Here is a 19,442-nt window from a genome sequence, read left to right on the forward strand (position 1 = left end):
TATGTGACTTTGTTCCTATTAGGTCTATGGGTGCAAACCCCCCTAATTCCTAAAAAGGATTTATGGTCATGGACTATGCTTTGATGAATATCTTGTTTCCGTTAGACCATATCTTGTAGTTTAGGATTTAGGTTGTTTTTTTTTTAGAAAGTAACGATCATGCTTTTCTTGTTAATACATAAGTGATAATTTTTTCTCTTGAATTAAATATTTTTGAATGCAAATTGGGGACACATGATTATTTGATGAAAAAATTCTTGATGTGTAATCTATATGTTGAAAGACAATTTGCTTTGTTTTTCACGTGCACTAATCTAACTCTGAGAAAATTTAGTTGAAAATCATTGTGAAGTTGACTAGGTCTTATTGCTCATGAAAGCTATAACGGTAATTGTGTTTTTATTAAAAAAAAAAAAAACCATGTGTTTTTATAATAAAAAAAAAAATGAAAAATTTCAGCATGAAAAGAAAAGAAAAATCAAAAAAATACTGAAAATCTTTGCCAAGGAAAAAGCTACCTATTGAGACTAGTTCGAAAGCTCCTACTAGACTTTGAAGAGGAGCTAATTGAGTAAAAAGAAAGGAGGAGACAAGTCGAAATAGGGAATTGTTGTCTACTCTTTAAAGTGAAAGCCGCCTTGCTTAGTAAAATTTGCTCAAAACAATTTTATCTTGATGCTCTTCGATTAATATGATTTAAACAGTTGGTCAATGTGATTTGATTGAAATTTGATGAGGTTGGATTGCACACACACATATGTGAACTTGTTAGGCAAATTTCTAAATCTTCAAAAAAAAAAAAAAAAAATTGGAAGTTGAATTTCATGCTGTGATTGCATGCTTGAAAATTGAATTGATTGAATAATTTGTAGTGTCTAAAAATTTCGTGTTCTTTAATTCTCTTAAATTCTTCAAAAATTTTTGGATCTCATGTATGCTTGAAATTCATGGAAATTGCTATCTCATTATTTTTGTTCAAATATCAGGAAAAAAAAAATTGAAAAATGAAAAAAATCCAAAAAGATTTTCCTTTTAGTTTTTTTTTAGGAATTTTCGTTTTTGATGAAGATATCATGTGTGTGATTTTGAGCATGATTGGTCTTATTTATCTTGTGGATGGAACATGTGTTATCTTGGATACTTGTCATTGATTCCATTGCTACTAGATATCATCTTGTTTTTGTGCTTATTGCAATATCTTATGCATGGATGATAGTTTTGATCTCTCTTCTTGTTAATTCTCCCACATTATTTCTTTTCCTTCTTTGTTGAGCTTTATTTGTCAATTCATAACAAAAAGGGGAAGAAGTGAGGGGGAGACATATATATATTGATATTCACATATTGATATATGTTGATTGTTTATCTTTCTTAATTAAACTTCACGAGTAGTTTTGTTGAGTTGATGTGTAGATTACAGGTTGGAGATACTACAAGTGTTGAAGCTTCATGTGGTTCAAGAAGAGTTCCGCTTTTATTGGTTTTTGACAATCATCGTAATTTGCTTTTTCTGCTTGGGTAGATTACATGTTGTTTTTAGGGTTTTGTCACGAAATTACCAAAGGGGGAGATTGTGAGATATATATATTTTGGGGAGATTGTGAAAAATATATATTTTTTAATTGACTAATTTCGTTGTCAAAACAAGTCTGATCGAGTTGTAATATTTTGGTTCAGAATTTCAAGATTGAAGATCGGATGCGGAATTGAAGAAGTTTAAGTGTTCATACTTTAATACACTTCGGGATGATGAGAACAATACTTTAGAAAGGTATGTGAGTGTGTGAGAATACTTAGGAAGCTTTGGAAGTTTGAAGTTCTTAGGAAGTTTGCATTCTGCCTATTTAGTATTGGTAGCCAAATCTAGTACTGGTAGCCAAATAAGAGAATTTTATTCTGTCCATTGGGTATTGGTAGCCAAATAGCAGAATTCACTTCTATCCATTGGAACTGGTAGCCAACTTTGGGAACAGGTAGCCAACCACGTCGGATTCTTCTCTGTCCATCCTGAATCGGTAGCCAAAATCCAGTACCGGTTCAAGGCTTCAGAACTGCTTTCGTAACTTTAGTTTCCTGGTTTATTTTGATTCCTTTTTGGTCTAGACTTCATTCCAAAATCCTATGCACGAAATTGACTTGTTTTCTAAGTACAATTAGGTTTTCAAAAGTCTATAAAAACACATTTTCTCGATTAGGATTTCATGGCTTTTGCATACAAAATTTAGATCTAATTGAGAGCCTTTTGAGAGATGTTTTTATTCAGAAAATCAATCTGATTTTTCTAATTTTATTTTTGAGACCACACGCATAAACATAAGAGTGATTTAGGAATGTTGTTCTCTATCTCATCGGAATTGGAGAATAATTGAAGATTCAGAAATTCCGAAAAGCAAAATTCATTCGTTCTTCATCAAATTCAGATCTTAAAGAAAAGGGGTGAAGCGATCACACTTTGAAGGGGTCAAAGCATTCGTGGAGTGTTGTTTGATCTACATGCAACTCTTCTACAGAGATAAAGAGTAAGCCTGAGCTCGAGAGCTATTGGACGAGGGAGTCGCAAAGCCAGGGATTATCAGCGATTGATTTTTGGTAAAACGATAAGGTGTGAACCTGAGTTAAAGTTCGATGTACTTTGCTTCAAACATAGTGAATTGTGTTTCTCTGGACTGCACAGTCCACGAGGTTTTTCCCGCAACAATTGGTCTATTCTACCAATCCTCGCTAAAAAATCCTGGTGTCATCTCTCAAACCGTATTTACTTTACTTGCACTTTATTTTTGTTTTGTGGTTTGATTTTAGCTTTATTTCGGTAAAATTAAAATAAGTAAAAACTGGATAAAGGAGCAAGTTATATCTATTCACCATCCTTCTAGGTTAATTATCCATATTATATTCCACAACCATTCCGCTGCGCACAACTCACAGTCTTAGACCCCGAGAACACCCAAAGAAACCAACAGAAGACCCAATCACAAGAACAGAGAACATTACAGACAAAAGACATGTCTCTATCCATTTCCTCCATCAACTTCCAAACCTCATTATCTAAAGTACAGCAGGAAGTTCTAATTCACATGATCATAAGCTTTTTCAATGTCTAGTTTGCATAAGACTCCTGGCACACCACTTCGCAGTCTGGAATCCACACATTCGCCTACAATAAGAACTGAATCTAGTATTTGCTGTCCTCCGAGAAAAGCGTTCTGGGGTCCAAAATAATCCCATCTATGACATCCCCCATCCTAAAAGCAAGAACCTTGGCCATGAGCTTGTAAATGCAGCCCACTAGGCTAATTGGTTTGAAATCTTTAATGTCAGAAGCACCACCCTTCTTAGGGATAAGGGCAATGAATGAGGCATTTAACGACTTCTCAAAGACGCCAGTAGAATGAAACTCCTAAAATGTACCCATCACCTCGTTTCTCACCACCGCCCAACTTTCCATCAAAAACCACATAGTAAATCCATCAGGCCCCGGAGCTTTGTCCCCATTGCAACTTGATAAAGCCTTTAGAACTTCCTCTTCAAAAAAATGAATCTTAAGCCCATCTCTATCCAACTCAGAAATAGCCTCAAAATGGAGGCCATCAAGCCTGGGTCTCCAAGCTAACGGCTCGGTGTAAAGCTTCTCATAAAAATAAACGATCCCATTACGCACCTCTTCCTCCCTCCACAACTCCATACCAGCCACCCGAATACGCCCTATGTGATTACTCCTTCTATGGGCATTAGCAAGTCTGTGAAAAAAGCTTTCAATATTTTCCAGTAACTTGTATTTCCACAAATGTTGTATACATTAAATAAAGAAACCTGTCAAAAAGGCATAAATGAATAAGAAAAAGAAAAAGGCAAGCTGTAAAATGGTGTGGGCAATGTTGAATCAATTATACCATTATCACTAGATAAAACTAAAATAGCCAATTTAGGGTATAACATGAGATATGTAACAATATAATCTCATTCTCCGGATGTTACCACACCCTTTGACACATTTTAAAAACAACTGGACTTAAAATCTATTTTATATGGACTCGGTTACATGTGTCGGGTATGGGTATATATCTGCATATCGAAATCCACGTTCAGAAGGACACTGCTAACTATTCACATTATTTACTATTTTTATTTTTTAGAGTAAAATTATACCTTTATGCAAACATTCTTTCCAATATAGGAATTTCACTTGTTTTGAAACAATAATATAATAAAATTGAATTATTGGATATGTTTTTTAGGTGCATGCCCAACCAATAGTGTCACACATATCCCAAACCCATGTTTGAATATTGTGTGTCCGACTAGGATACATCACTTACTTTTGAAGAGTCCATATAACATAGCTTAAAATCATAGTGAATAATCCAAGTGGAAAATTAAAACAATTATCTATTGTGCCTTTTTGAACTAATTGCAATAAATTCAACACTGATGTAGTAACAGTTACCAAAAATTCGATCACACCCCAATAATGCAGAGCTACTTAAGATTGTAAATTTTAAAAAAGCATATGATGAGCAGTTATTCCTGGCTTGTAGGATTATAATATACAATACAGCCTCCTAGTATGACTTTTAATATCACTTAACAATTTGTTGCTGCACTGACTGACAATCACCATGGAGAAACCAGTTGGAAATTCACATCATCCATCCTATTGCAGATTTTCGGACCAGTTGCAATAAATTTACAACAATAATAAAAGAAACAGAAAATTATTTAAAAGAATTTGGTGACAACTAAACAAGCAAAGCCAACTAGGACTTTAGAAGTTCTAAAGCTGCATTATGATGAGCTGTTATTCCTAGATGGTTTTCCTTGATTGGAGTATTACCAAAATCTCCATCTGAAAGAAGCATATAAATTTTTACCAACTAATAAAAATAATATCAAGGTAATAGTAGAACCGTGGTTTTGGATGCGTGTCAGTGTCTAAAGGTTCAAAATTTCCACTTTGAACTTCATTGTAAATGAGGGAAAATATCTACCCTCATAATGTATTCCTTATATAATTAGACCTGTGACAAAACTTTAATGTTAAATAAGTGGAAGACCATAGCCGGAAATGACATCGCCACCCCATCTAGCTGCCCAGCAGCGCCTAACAAAAATGTATCATATTATGTGTCCCCAGTCTGGTTGTTATTGATTTGGTGGTTTTGGAGTTTCCATGACCCATTGTATTTTGGAGGGTATGCCCTCTGTAATGGCTATATGGATGCTGCCTCTTTGTTGTTATAAAATCCTCACTTACATATCAAAAATTAAAAAATGCTATCATGTTGCTTGTAAGGAAAAACCCTATCTTAAAACATTCACTCAAGTACAGAAGGCAACTTCACACTTGGGTTGATGGATCATCAATGGAATTGGACACTCTGATTAATGTTTAAAAACAAAGAAGAAATCATTACAAGATATGCTTCTAAGTTTAAAGTGAAGCCTTTAGGTTAGTACATGCACAGGAATACCTTAATAAGTGTAAAAGTACTTGTAAATTGCTTAGTTAAAAACTCAAGGAATGAAAATAAAAAGGATAATTACTCTCATCTCCCCAGAGGTGTTAGTAAATCACTCCCAGATGAAACCTTAAAAAACATGGTAGTCAACCTCCCCTAAAGTTTTATTAATTTTCTGTTACCTCCCCTACAGTTAACAAACCATCTAGTCCGTTATAGACATTTTTGTTAATGGCAATTTTACCCTTATTTGATAAAAGACTTTAAGAGCCTTTGCTCATCTTTTTAAAATCGCAGTTCTACCCTCTACTGCAAATTTTAAAGAGGAAAGTTACCCCAAATTCACATAATCAATATTTGTTTTTTTCTATTAAATACATAAATAGAAATTATATATATTTATTAGACATTAAATATGAATTTAATTAAAAACTGAGAAAATTTTGTGAAGTATATATACAATATATAAATATAATTATTCCTGCTAGGTGCAAACAATTCCTTGGACGGAGGGTGTGTGAGTACCAACTAGGAAAAAAGTATATATAAATATAATTTCCTTTTCCAGATTTTATTATATCGAACATATAACAGGAAAATAAAAACTATTTAGTTTGACACATGTATTACAACATATGTATATAGATACAAATATTTATATAATATACATATTATATGAAAATGGTTCGGATGAAATTTGAAAACCGAACCAGAATCGATCACCTCTTCCCACCGTCGTAGTTCCAAATCCCAATCCCACCAACGCCATCCCAGAACACTCAATGATCTACTTCCACTGTATGTTGTGAGAGAGGGAAAGTGAGAGAGAAAATATGAGGGTGCAGAGAGAGAGAGAGAGAGAGAGTATAGTAAACTGTGGTGGCAAACAGTGGACGAAAATGTCGTTAGATGGTTTTGTCAAGAAGGAAAAGAGAAGAAAGAAGAGAAGATTTTGGGAGAGAAAGTTGTGGAGAGGGTGATTAATAGTGGAATTGGGTATTCTTTTTAAAGGGAAAAAAATGAAGAAATAAGAGAAATTATAATTTTGAATTTTTGAGAGAGACAGTAGGAGTCGGAGGATGTGATTATTGCGAAAGTGAGTTACAGAGCTCACTGGAGTAATGATGGTATTTGCAGTGGAGAGACAAGGGAGGGAGTGGTGGTCATGGAGGTGGGGTAATGAGATAACCAAGTGAGAGAAGAGGCAGTGGTGGTTAGAAAGAGAGGTGATGGGGGAATCTGTAATCATGGCGATGGCAGTAGCAGTGGTGGCAGCACTGGAGAGAGAGAAAGTGAATGGGGATTACGGTGGTTGTGATGGAGGGAGAGGAGATGAAATTGCGGAAATTTTAGAGAAAGAAATATAGGAGTATTAAAAGAAGAATAAAGGTATTGAGAAAGGGTGCATCCATAATTATATTCTTAAGAACTTGATAATCTTGTATATAATAATATTGAGGGTAAAATAGTAAATGAACATGTAACTATTATTAAAGTTAACACTGTTAAGTCTGACAGGGGCTGTCACAGGTATTTTTGTGTTAAGTTTAATCTCACAATGATTAACTCAAACCTCAAGGGAGGTCAGGGTAATTTACCAAATAAAAAGAAAAAACCACTACTATACCTGCTGCTTCTTTCAAGCAGATCACGAGCATAAACTTGTACTTGATAGAAGTCAATGTCAGTTTGATCACTGTAAAGATACAAAAACAGGTCACAATGGGGTCAAAGATTATAAAAAACCTCCCATGCAATTGAAACTCCATTACAAAGGTTGATCAGTTTGAATTACAGCTGACTGGTGAGAAGGGAAAACAGGTTTTGGGCTGCTAAGCAGTACAGAGTGATTGCTCGCACAACAAAGTCAGGTTGTATAACTTCCTTCATTGATTGCAACTCACAGAAGGCAGCATTAACAATTCCCTGCAAGGTATGAGACCGATACACATCATTACCCACTCAGCACTCTCTTTAAATAGTAATTATAGTATTCCATCAGAAATCATAAAATCTCAATTATTGAAAATGGCCTTGAGCTTATGCTCCATTTATTACTCAGAGAACGTAGGAAAAAGATGAAATAAAAGTTGAGAATATTAGGAAGCAATAAGACTAAGAGCTTTCCTAAATAACCAAAATCACAGAGGTACCAGAGTCACATTTTTATTTTCCTTTCTTTTCCTTCATTTATCAACAAACAGATAGGGAAGGGCTTAATCTAAACAAAGATACAAAAGCTGGTTTAACAAGAATAAAAAATGAGTAAGTGTAAGATAAAAATTGACCCATACATCCTTGGCTTTAGAAAATCTATATTTATATATATATATATATATATATATATATATATATATATATATTAAAGAAAATTTGAAGGAAAAAATAAATAAATAAAAAAAGAATGGCTGAATCAACAAAGATGACTAACCTTCAAACAGTATCAGATAGCATTTAATTATTAGTAAATATATTTTTCAGTTAAATAAACAAAACTGAGCAAAACAGAAGTCTTTTATTTTTTTTATTTTTTATGGAAAATTGCTACAAAATCAAAGAAAAAAACATTAGATTTTTCATTAAGTAGGACTAATGAGAAACAAAAACCACTCCTCAGAAGAGCATGGCACAACTACTTGACTTCATTAATAAGCTTTTGTTACATCATGACTTATCAAAAGAAAAAAAATAAGCTTTTGTTACATCATGGAAATTAAAAAAAATAAAAAATAAATGAAGAAAATTTGTCTTCTGTTCAGTTACCTAAAAAGGAAAAAAGAAAAAGGAAAATGATTCTTGCACGAATAGTTGCAGTGAATTGCTAGACCTACTCTTGTAATTGGTCAATTATGCAACAAATAAGAAAGTGGAGCCCTCCACTTAATTGTATTTGGTATAAATAACCAATTAAAAATTGTTCGGTTAGGCAATTCACTGCAAGTAGCAGTGTGAGTATCACTACTCAAAGAAAAATTGTCTTCTCTCTTTTTATTGTTGCTTTTTTCTTTTCTTTTCCTCCATTTTTCTTTGAAAACAAAGAGAATGTTTAGGTCTGGTCTAAACTGACAAAAAAACATAGCTTAAAAGAATGAAATTGAAGTGTTCATTTTGTTACTTATTGGAAATCAAAACAGCTAAAACAAATGGAGTCACCACCATTTTCTCCCACTAACCAAATGGAATTTTAGGGTTACATCTGAACACATGTGAGCAACATAACTTTAAAAAATGAAACCAAATGTACTGAAAAATCAACAGAAAAATCTTTAGTTCTACTGAAACTAAATGTTAACAAATCAAAGAGAACATGAAATGCAAAAAACTATGTCAACACCAAGAGACTCGTTTTACTAAAACATGACCGGATTTCTTCAAATTGCAAAGAAATCTCCAAATGATTTCAAAATAAAAAAAAAATTCAAATACATAATGAAATTGGAGCAAAAGGAGCTTTTTTTCAGGAAAATGTAAATAATCTAAACTTTTTGCATCTCTGAATGAAAAATTTTCCCTCAATCTTTTCATTTTCTCCATTTGGTCCTCAACCAGAAGGAATGTTAGGGTCTGATCTAAACATATAAGAGAGATATAGCTTTACAAATATATAAATTTGTTTTTCCTGAAAGATTGAAAAATCAACAAGCTAACCTTTTGTTTGAAGAATCTAAAACAAGATGAACCAAAGAAAATGCATAAATCGTCCGCAATAGACACATACTAGTGAAACATGATTATATGTCATGTAAATTGGCAAGAAACCCCCCTCCTCCAAAAAAAAATTAAAAAATCAATAAACTAAAAACAAAAAAATAAAAAAGCAACAAACTTTTTGCATGAACGAAAATAAAACAAAATCAAGCTTTTTTTTCTTTTTTGTGGGGGACTAGAAATTGAAGTTTTGAATCTTAATTTCTTTCATGTAAAAAAATAAATAAATAAATAATCCGATGATTCAGCTAGCTGGCTTAGTTGAATTGATTTTTTACTTCTTGGAAATCAAAACAACAAGAGACATAATTCATGATCAGGGTCTGATTTAATTCTCTTTATTTTCCTTATTCTTCATCTTCCCCGCCGAAAACCAAGGGTTAGACTCCATCTTAAACAAGAACGAAAATAGAGTGTTTCTAAAATTAAACACGCACATCGTTTGCTTTGAAGAATCAATAACAATAAGAAACCGAAAAAGAGAAAAATCAAAAATCAAAATAAAAAAGCCATATCACCATGAACACTTAAAAAACGATCACAACAAATGATCAGATATCGCTTCAATCGCCAAGAAGCCTTTGAGATGATTTCGGAAACAAAAATCAAAATGCATAATCATAATGAACGAGCGATTCAAGCATCAGAGAGTGTTGTCTCAGCAGAATCAAAAACATAACCTTAAAAAATTTCAGATAAGTGAATCAGAATCGAAGTGAAGAAGAAATAACATGTTACCTCAATGTACATCGCCTGAACTAAACGGCGAAGCCGTTCTTTCTGAATAGCCAAAGACATTTTAGAGAGAGAAGGGAGGAGAGTTGCAAAGAGAGAGATACGCTTGCATGAGTGGAGGTGATGAGTAACAGTGAGGGGTTTTATATGGCTTTTCCGGAATGTGAAGTGGCCCTACTCTTGTCACTTGGCAGCAGTAGTAACAGGCAACCGAAAGGACCTGTGGATCATTTGCTTTGCCAATTTTGCCCCTGGGGATCCTCATACAAATTTTGTAAAACTAGGCTCCCTTCTTTAAACCCAACGATTTTACACCAATGCAGTTTTTTTCTTAATGATCTAAATTTCAGTTCTTGAGAATTTTAACTTGAAAAACATTTTTTTTATTGAAAACATAATTTCTAATCAGAATTTACATACAAAATAATATGACATATAATTTTGTTATTATTTCAACTAACAGAATATTATTAAAATGCATTGCTCCTATATGGTTAATGACTTGTTCTAATAAAGAGTTACTCAAGACGACTTTTTGAAATTAAGAAGCATCTTAATGAGGCGATATGAGCATTTTGAAATTCTATTTAAAAGAAATCAAGATAGTTAAACACAAATAAAGATTATCTCAAGTTGCAACTCACTTGAGATCTTTTGTAAGATACTCAAATCAAGTTTGAATTTATACTCTATGTAGTTATTTTTTAAGTTAAAATTGATAAAACACTATTGTTTTTAGATAACGCTTTTCTTGATCATCAATCGTTTTGTTTACAAATAATCTTTTAAAAAAATATTCACATAAAAAGTTTGTGAAGATTAAAGTCGTTATAACTTTTAGATTATGTGACGTCAATTTACAACTAATGTCCATGTTCTATACTTAGATCCTCGTTAACTCTCAATTAACAATTATATGCTACAAGATTGTTTGGTAGTTGTCTATAACTGTCATTTTATTATAATGATGGAATCAACTAGGAATGAGTAGTATGAGAAAAATAAGTACTTTGAAAAATATAAGAAAGCGTTGATTGACATTTATTGGTAATGTTTCTATTGAATTTATTAAGAATTAGCACTTAATTCATTCAGGATTAAGTGTGTTTGGTAACACAATTTGAATATGACTGAAAAGGAAAAGGTAAGGAAAATTTTTAAATAATGGTGACATCACTTATTATTAAATTAATGCTGAATCCTGAAAATTTAAAAATATATCAAAAATATTTATTTTTTATTTACCAATTAAAAACTTCTAACACTTAAATTTCAGCTCTTATTTTCATACTCAATTTTTTAATTTTATGAAACAACACCTTACTCAAGACCGACTTTTTGAAATGAAGAAGCATCTTAATGAGGTGATGAGCATTTTGAAATTGCATTTAAAAGAAATCAAGATAGTTAAACACAAACCAAGATTGTCTCAAGTTACAACTCACTTGAGATCCTTCATGAGATAAATCAATAAAGTTTGAAATTATACTTGATGTTGTAATTTTTCCAAGTTGAAATTGGTGACATAGAATTTTCTTTAAGTAGCGCTTTTCTTAATGGTCATCTATTGCAAAAAAAAATTTGAAAAATATTTAAGTAGCGCTTTTCTTAATGGTCATCTATTGCAAAAAAAATTTTGAAAAATTATTCATATATAAAGTTTGTGGAGGTTAAAGTCGTTACAACCTTTAGATTATGTGACGTCAATTTACAACTATTGTCTCTGATCTATCCTTAGATTTTGATTTACTCTCAATTAAAAGGGTCAAGTGCAAAAAACACTCCTAAAGTATGCTTAGAGTCCATATCACATCACTCACGTGCAAAAAACACCCCTCAAGTTTCAATTTGGTACAATTAAGTCCTCCTCACACATTTAAAACTTAAATTGACCAAAGTACCCTTACTAAAGCATTTTATTAAATATATAAAAATAAATTTTTTTGTAAAAAGACCAAAAAGGATAGTAAAGCAATGACGTCGTTTTGTAAGCTGCACACCCATTTTCATTAAAACTTTAAATCATTCCACATCATCACTGCCTCGCGTTCTTGAGAGAGCGACCACAAACCACAAACCCTAGCCGGTTGCAATCGCAACCTCACATTGTTGAGAGAGATACCAGAAACCCTAGATCTATTCTCATCATCACAAGGAGGGGTCGCGTTCTGTAGAGATAAACCAGAACCCTTATGTGATAACCCCTAATTTCGGAACACGGGTTGATCAAATCAGCGCACAAAATTAAGGGATATCAAAACAATTAAAGTATTTAAACAAGCACATAATACAAAGATGAATAATAAAATAAATAAATAAATAACTCGCTGAAGGAAAATCTATTACATACAAATTTCATTAATAATTCTCCAAAAGTTACAACTCGGGAATCTTGTAAATTAAGGACCCCTGATCACATATTCCAATAATCCGGTGAACTCTAAATTAAGTCTATCATCTAACAATAAGAAAAATATCCTACATTGAGTAAGAAGAAAGACTGGATAAGTCCTCCAGCTGCGGATCCTCAACCTTGAGACTTGAACTTCTAATAACCTGAAAAACAAATCGCGGGTTAAACCCTATGAGCAAGCTCTCCCTATCAGGCCTCTGAAAACTAATAAGCAGATCATTTCTGATCAAAACCAAACCTAATAACGTTTTTATATTTAATATACAATGATACGTATATATATAAATAATTATATATAATACAACAACCACATTTATTATTAGGTTCATTAATTTCCTAAATCCATTAAAACAATGATTAAATAATGATCATTCCTAAACCAATTCACCATTTCTTTTAAAGAAAAATTCCTTAATTTCCATCCCGTCCTAGACAAGTAATTAAACATTTAAACAATATAATTAAATAATATTATATTTAATCCAACTCAATAATGATTTAATTATTTAAATCACACAGCCAATATCTAAGCTTTGACAATTCATCCATTTCTCCACCAATATTATTTTATTAATACACATAAAATAATATACTAACCTGTAATTACTAGATTATTCTAATTTAAGAATATCTAGTTCTAATCCAACCTATAAATACAATAGTCATAGATGAAGTTTTAATCATCTAACATATAGCAATTTAATTACGCTTTGGCAAATCAACCATGTAATTATAAATATATTTATTTATATATTGGCAACTCAACCATGCCTCCTTAAGTATATTTATTTATACTTTGGCAATTCAACCATACTTCCATAAGTATATTTATTCATACAGTTAATTAGCAACTCATCCATGCTTCCCATGTATGTATTCTATTCAAACAAATATTTAGTTAATATATTTAATCCTTTGGCAATTCATCCATGCCTACTCTTTAACCATGAATCAACTTTAAAATTAACAATACACTAAATCATACATAGCCATCTCATGCATATTATACGCATATCATTAATTTAATAATCAACCTATCAAGATATACCAAAGAAGAATGATAATATTAATCATCTTAAATGATATATATATACAAACACATATACTATACAATATATATATATATATATGTATATTACATTCCATAATCATTCTTAATTATTTAAAACATATACACACACACACACACACATATATATATGTATAAATAATAAATATATAATCAACCTATCAAGATATACCAAATAAGAATGATAATATTAATCATCTTAAATGATATATATATACAAACACATATATTATACAATATATATATATGTATATTACATTCCATAATAATTCTTAATTATTTAAAACATATACACACACACACACACACACATATATATATATATATATATAATAAATATATAATCAACCTATCAAGATATACCAAATAAGAATGATAATATTAATCATCTTAAATGATATATATATACAAACACATATATTATACAATATATATATATATGTATATTACATTCCATAATAATTCTTAATTATTTAAAACATATACACACACACACATATATATATATATAAATAAATAATAAATATATATATAAATGTACACTTCCTTCCATAATTAATATATTAATTACTTATAATTACGCTAATCAAATGCAACTAATTATCGTAGTAGCATCCTATAACCCTCAAACACCTAAAATACATCCTCTAATAATTAATTTCAACATTTATAAACTTGAAATCAACTCTGGGACATTACTGGACTCCACAGCAACTTTCCGGAACCCCAAACACGTCCACACGCGCCCCCACGCGCCGCCAAATGTTCCTACACTTGCTGCACGCGCAACCACAAACAGCCACGTGCCTTCACGCGCCCACGCTCGCTCTTATGCGCTGCCCACGTGCTTGATTATTCCTCTGGCTGATGTGACACCTTCTAACTAGTTGTCCTTTTGTGTTTTGGTGCACTCACCCATAGCGGATCAATTTCTGTTGACCAAACCTCATCTACGGTCTAGATACATACGCGCATCCGATCTCCATGCGCCGCGATGCACTGGATTATCCTATACTAATCCACTTCATCCAACGGCTCAGATCATCGTCCGCACCCTCACTCCATGCACCGCACCACACTGAATCTTCCTTTGATTATCAAGTTCATCCTAAGGTCCTGATTTTGAGCGCACTGTAGTGCTGTATGCCACGCCACATAGTAGCGCACCCCTTATTGGAAGAGCCGAATTCCCCAACGTGTGTGTATATATATATATATATATATATATATATATAAACCATATATTATATATATATATAATGTAAATTTTCAAACAATTAATAGAAAAATGAATCTTATTAATTTCAGAAAAATATAAAAAAATACAAAAAAATTCTAGAAAAATACCAGAAAATATAGAAACCCTAATTAATCCTCTTGGGTCACAAATCTACCTATACATTGATTTTAAAATATATATACAACACCTAATATATATCAATTTAAAATCCAAAATTTAAAAAGATCAATTATAATAATTTATGCTTTTAACTAATCCGATCTAACCATGATTTTTAAACAAATAAATTTAATATTAACATTGATATTCAAGGTGATAAATTTATGGGTCCTAAGAGGAGAGTTAGAAAAGAACTTGTCTAAAGATTTCGAAACGAAACCGACGTTTCACGCTTTAATTGTTTTTTCCAATTTCAGCATCTTCTTTCTCTAATCCGGTTTCCTCTTTGTCAGCCTTCTCATCTTCTCTTTCTACTTCTCTTTTTTTTTTTAAGTGTAAACTTTTAGCCCTAAAGCCTTATGTGTATATTTATCTACATTAAAATCCAAATCCTATTCCAACTAGGACTATAAATTAAAATAATAATCTTTAAATAATATATATCTATAAACATACATATATATATATATATATATATATATATATATATATATATATCCTTCCATAACACTTATTAATTAATTATATTTATAATTGTACAAAAAAAATGATCATTTAAATAATCAAATAACCATGGGCCTTTATTAATTAACCCAATAAGGCTTCATATAAGCCCAAGACCACATCTTTTGATCCAACTTCCCCTAAAGAACAAAACCAATTAATTTAACTAAATCAAATAATTAAATAAATACTTAAATTAAAATAACTAATTACATGAAGTACTTAAACAAAATAAGAAATTACAATTAAGTCATACCATACTAATAAAATCAACATATCAATAATTCAATCAATAATCAAACACACACACAACAATCATCATATCAATTATGAAGTATAAGTTAATTAAAACAAGATAATTAATCTAAGCACTCAATTTAAATAAAACAAATCATTTAAAAATAAAATAAAACCAATTAATTTCAATTAAATCAAACAAATCATTAAAATAAAATAAAAGTAAATAAATTATATTAATAAATCCTTTAAAATATCAGGGTATTACACTTTACGATCGTGATCACGATTTTCCATTGCAAACCAAAAACCCTAGCCTTAAGTTCCATTAACCCCAAACGTATAAATCGTTTAAAGATTGAAAGTTGGTTCGTGTCCTTGTGCGAAACCTGAATGTAAGTTCTTTGTACCCTTATTTATCTTTCTATTTTATTTATGTCCATGTGATTTGTTGATTTAAATTTCTATATTACCAATTACATAGTTTTTTTTTTTTTTTTTTTTCTTCTCTCGGTAAGGATTTTAATTTCCTTATCTGTTAGGGTTTCTTTTCTTCTTTGTTAGGATTTTATTTCCTTCTCTGTTAAGCTTTTTTTTCATCTTTGTTAGGATTTGTTTTCTCTATTAGAGTTATAATATATGTGATATATGTTAGTATTTCTATATATCTCTTTTTTCTCTCTATAGTATGTCTACAAAGTTAAGCTTTTATTTTTTTTATTTTGTAATTGACTGATTGAATGCTACGACTCTGTTTTTTTCCTTTTGACTTTATAACAAATGATTGATTTTGTGATCCATATTACAGTGGTTTGTCCAAAAGGCTAAATTTGTATTCATTTGATACAAATGATTGATTTTGTGATCCATATTACAGTGCTTTTTTTCCCTTTTTTGTTAGGGTTTTTGTTTCAGATTTTGTTCTGATTGCTTTTGTGGTCCATAGCATAACAGATTGATTGCTTTTGTGGTCCCTAGCATGGCAGATTATTTTTTTATATATATTTTTACTATAAGTTGTCAAAATGGCTATTTCTATCTTCATTCAATACATTTTTGGCATTTTATATGTTTATGTTGTTTGTTTGTGTGGTTAAGAGTTGTTGGTTCTCATAATGGTGGACCCCATAGCCTAAAAAGTTAGATTTTTTTGTTCTTGTATTTGAATAATTATTCCAAAAACTCTGCGACTTTATTGTTTATTGCTATACATTATTCTTTATTATACATGTGTACTGACTTTAATATTGCATGTCTATAATAACTATATTGTTTTTTAATATCCACATTGTTCTTTATTGTACATGTATACTAACTATGTTTTTTAGTGTCCATGTCATACATATTGTATGACAGATCTATAGATCCCGCTCTGATATGCATGGATAGTTTCAGAGTTTTACTCATTGTTAGTGGTGTTGTGTACTTTGTAACTATTTAGTAGATCAAGACAAGTCATTTAATTCATCTGCATATCATTCGGGCAATTTCGACAAGTGTAACAAGTATGTTGGAGGTGACTAGGAGTTGTTAATAATGTGGTCAGTGATACAATGTCATATATTGAACTTCAAAGCATGCTTAAAAGCCTTCTTTTAATGCACACAGCAAGATTTTCTACATGGATCCTATCCATAGGCATTTATTACAAGTTTTTAATGACCTAAGAATGATGGCTATGTTTGAGACATACAAAAATATTCCACTGATCCACATTTATGTCAATAAGCCAAATGAAGAGGATAATGAACCTGTTAGATCAGTCGAAGAAGAAGTTAACACTAATAATGACAGTATTTTCAGTGTTGAAAATCAGAATGTTGACAGTGATAGCATTGCTGAAAATCAAAATGCTAAGAATGAGAATGCTGACCGTGATGGCAATGCTGAAAATCAGAATGCTGAGAAAGATGAGTTTGGTAATATTGAAGTGGATGATGAGGAATTGGATTATGTGTCCCTGTATGCACCAAATGATGAGTTATGGAGTATTCACAGTGCATCTGATGATGAAGAGATTAATAGTGTACCTAGACAACCAAAAACCAAAATTGCAAGGGATGAGAGGAACAAAGAATTGGTTATAGGCATGAAGTTTGCCAATGCTAAAGAATTTAAAGCTATTTTGAGAGAGCATGCTATTGCTAACAGGTATAACATAAGGTTTAAGAAGAATGAAAGAATAAGGGTCACTGCTATATGTGTGAATGGATGTGGATGGAGGATACATAGCTCTTTGAGAGGAAATGACAGCTTTGAGCTAAGTACAATTAAACCTCATGATCCTGATTGCCCTGAAGCTGAGATAAATAGGCAAGCAACTTCCACCTACATTGTAAAGAAGTATGTGCACAAATTTAGTAAGCTACCTGAATGGAAAAATGATGGTATCCAACACCATGTTGCTGATAACTTGGAGATTGAAGTGTCTAGGTTCAAAGTGATGAGGGCAAAGAGGAAGGCCTTGCAGATTATTGAAGGTCACCATGAGGACCAGTTTTCCAAAATTAGAGAATATTTTACCCCTGGAATGAAGACAAATCGTGGTAGTGTTTGCAAGGTAAAGGCAAAGTTGGAGCCTAATAGGATGTCAATAAGATTGGAGAGAGTATTTTTCTCTTTAAATGTAATGTGGAGGGGGTTTAAGGAGGGTTGTAGGCCTTTCATTGGATTGGATGGGTGTTTTTTGAAGACTCCTTATAATCAGATTCTGCTTAGTGCTGTTGGTAGAGATGGGACAGTAGTTTTTATCCCATTGCACTTGCTGTTGTTGAAGCAGAGACTAAGGACAGCTGGAATTGGTTCATAGAGGAGTTGATAGCTATTATTAGTCCCCACAAAGCAATAACCTGGATTTCAGACAGACCGAAGGTAAATTTGTTATTTATTTTTTTGAAGCAATTCAGTTATTCTGTTCAAATGTACTCATATGTAGTTTATATGTAAAGCTAACAGAGAAATTGTTTTATATGTTATCTTTAGGGCTTGGTGGACACACTTGCATCTTTGGATGGTGGTCAAGATCACAGGTTTTGTGTGAGACACTTGCATGAGAACTTTAAGAAGAAATATCCAGGCATGGAGTTAAAGCAAATGGTGTGGAATGCTGCAAATGCATTCAATAGACCTGAGTTTGAGAAACATACGCAGAGTATAAAGGAACTCAATGGTGAGGTATATGATTGGTTGTGAAGAGCTACATGGACTAGACAAGGGAGAGGTGATGGGATTGTTAGATGGAATATTAGAGGGATTCGAAGGGGTGCATTAGGCAGTGGTAGCAGTGGAGCGACAACACAGGGTGCATTTGGCAGTGGTTGGGGCAGTGGTAGCAGTGGAGTGACAACACAAGGAAGGGGTGCATTTGGCAATGGTAGGACAGTGGTAGCAGTGGACTGACAACATAAGGAAGGGGTGCATTTGGCAGTGGTAAGGGCAGTGGTAGCAGTGGACTGACATCACAAGGAAGGGGTGCATTGGGCAATGTTGACCGACATCACAAGGAAGGGGTGCATTGGGCAGTGTTGACATTGAGAATTCCAACTTTGTAGATGTTCTAGTCACAGCTAGTGAGATATATTGTGCTTAAACACCCTATTTGCATTAAATAATATTATTTATGCCTTTGATATGACCTAATTATTTAGTCAAAATTGTATTAACAGGTTATTAATGTTACACAATCTCAAATTGTTGACTTGCCTACTCTCCTATCATAAGCCACCCAATACAGCCAAAACTGATGGTATTAGGTATGCATTAAAATTTTTTTTGAATTTCTAAAAGTTAGCATCTAGTCTCCACAAAGGGAATTAGGGGTGCACATGGTTCGGTTCCTTACGATTCCGGTTGGAACCGGAACCAGAACCAAAACCGTATAGGTATGGAACTGAACCGGAACTGAATATGAGAACTGTTAAC

The 19,442-nt window shown here is 32.1% G+C and overlaps 1 protein-coding gene across 1 annotated transcript in view; it reads right to left on the bottom strand.

The window, feature by feature from the left end:
- Positions 1-10,000, bottom strand: part of LOC132306136 (histidine-containing phosphotransfer protein 1-like) — a 46,947-nt gene extending 36,947 nt beyond the window's left edge. Inside the window, exons 1-3 of the mRNA XM_059803382.1 lie at positions 9,903-10,000; positions 7,252-7,382; positions 7,084-7,152 (exon numbers count right to left, since the gene is read on the bottom strand). Of these exons, the coding sequence (XP_059659365.1) occupies positions 7,084-7,152; positions 7,252-7,382; positions 9,903-9,962 (260 nt within the window). The 5' untranslated portion in view covers positions 9,963-10,000. The remainder of the gene's footprint in view (positions 1-7,083; positions 7,153-7,251; positions 7,383-9,902) is intronic.
- Between the last annotated feature and the right edge of the window lie 9,442 nt (positions 10,001-19,442).

This window comes from Cornus florida, unplaced genomic scaffold (assembly GCF_030987335.1).
Source record: "Cornus florida cultivar Cherokee Brave unplaced genomic scaffold, ASM3098733v1 CherokeeBrave_3.0.0_Hap2_Chr05, whole genome shotgun sequence".
NCBI classification, from domain to species: Eukaryota; Viridiplantae; Streptophyta; class Magnoliopsida; order Cornales; family Cornaceae; genus Cornus; species Cornus florida.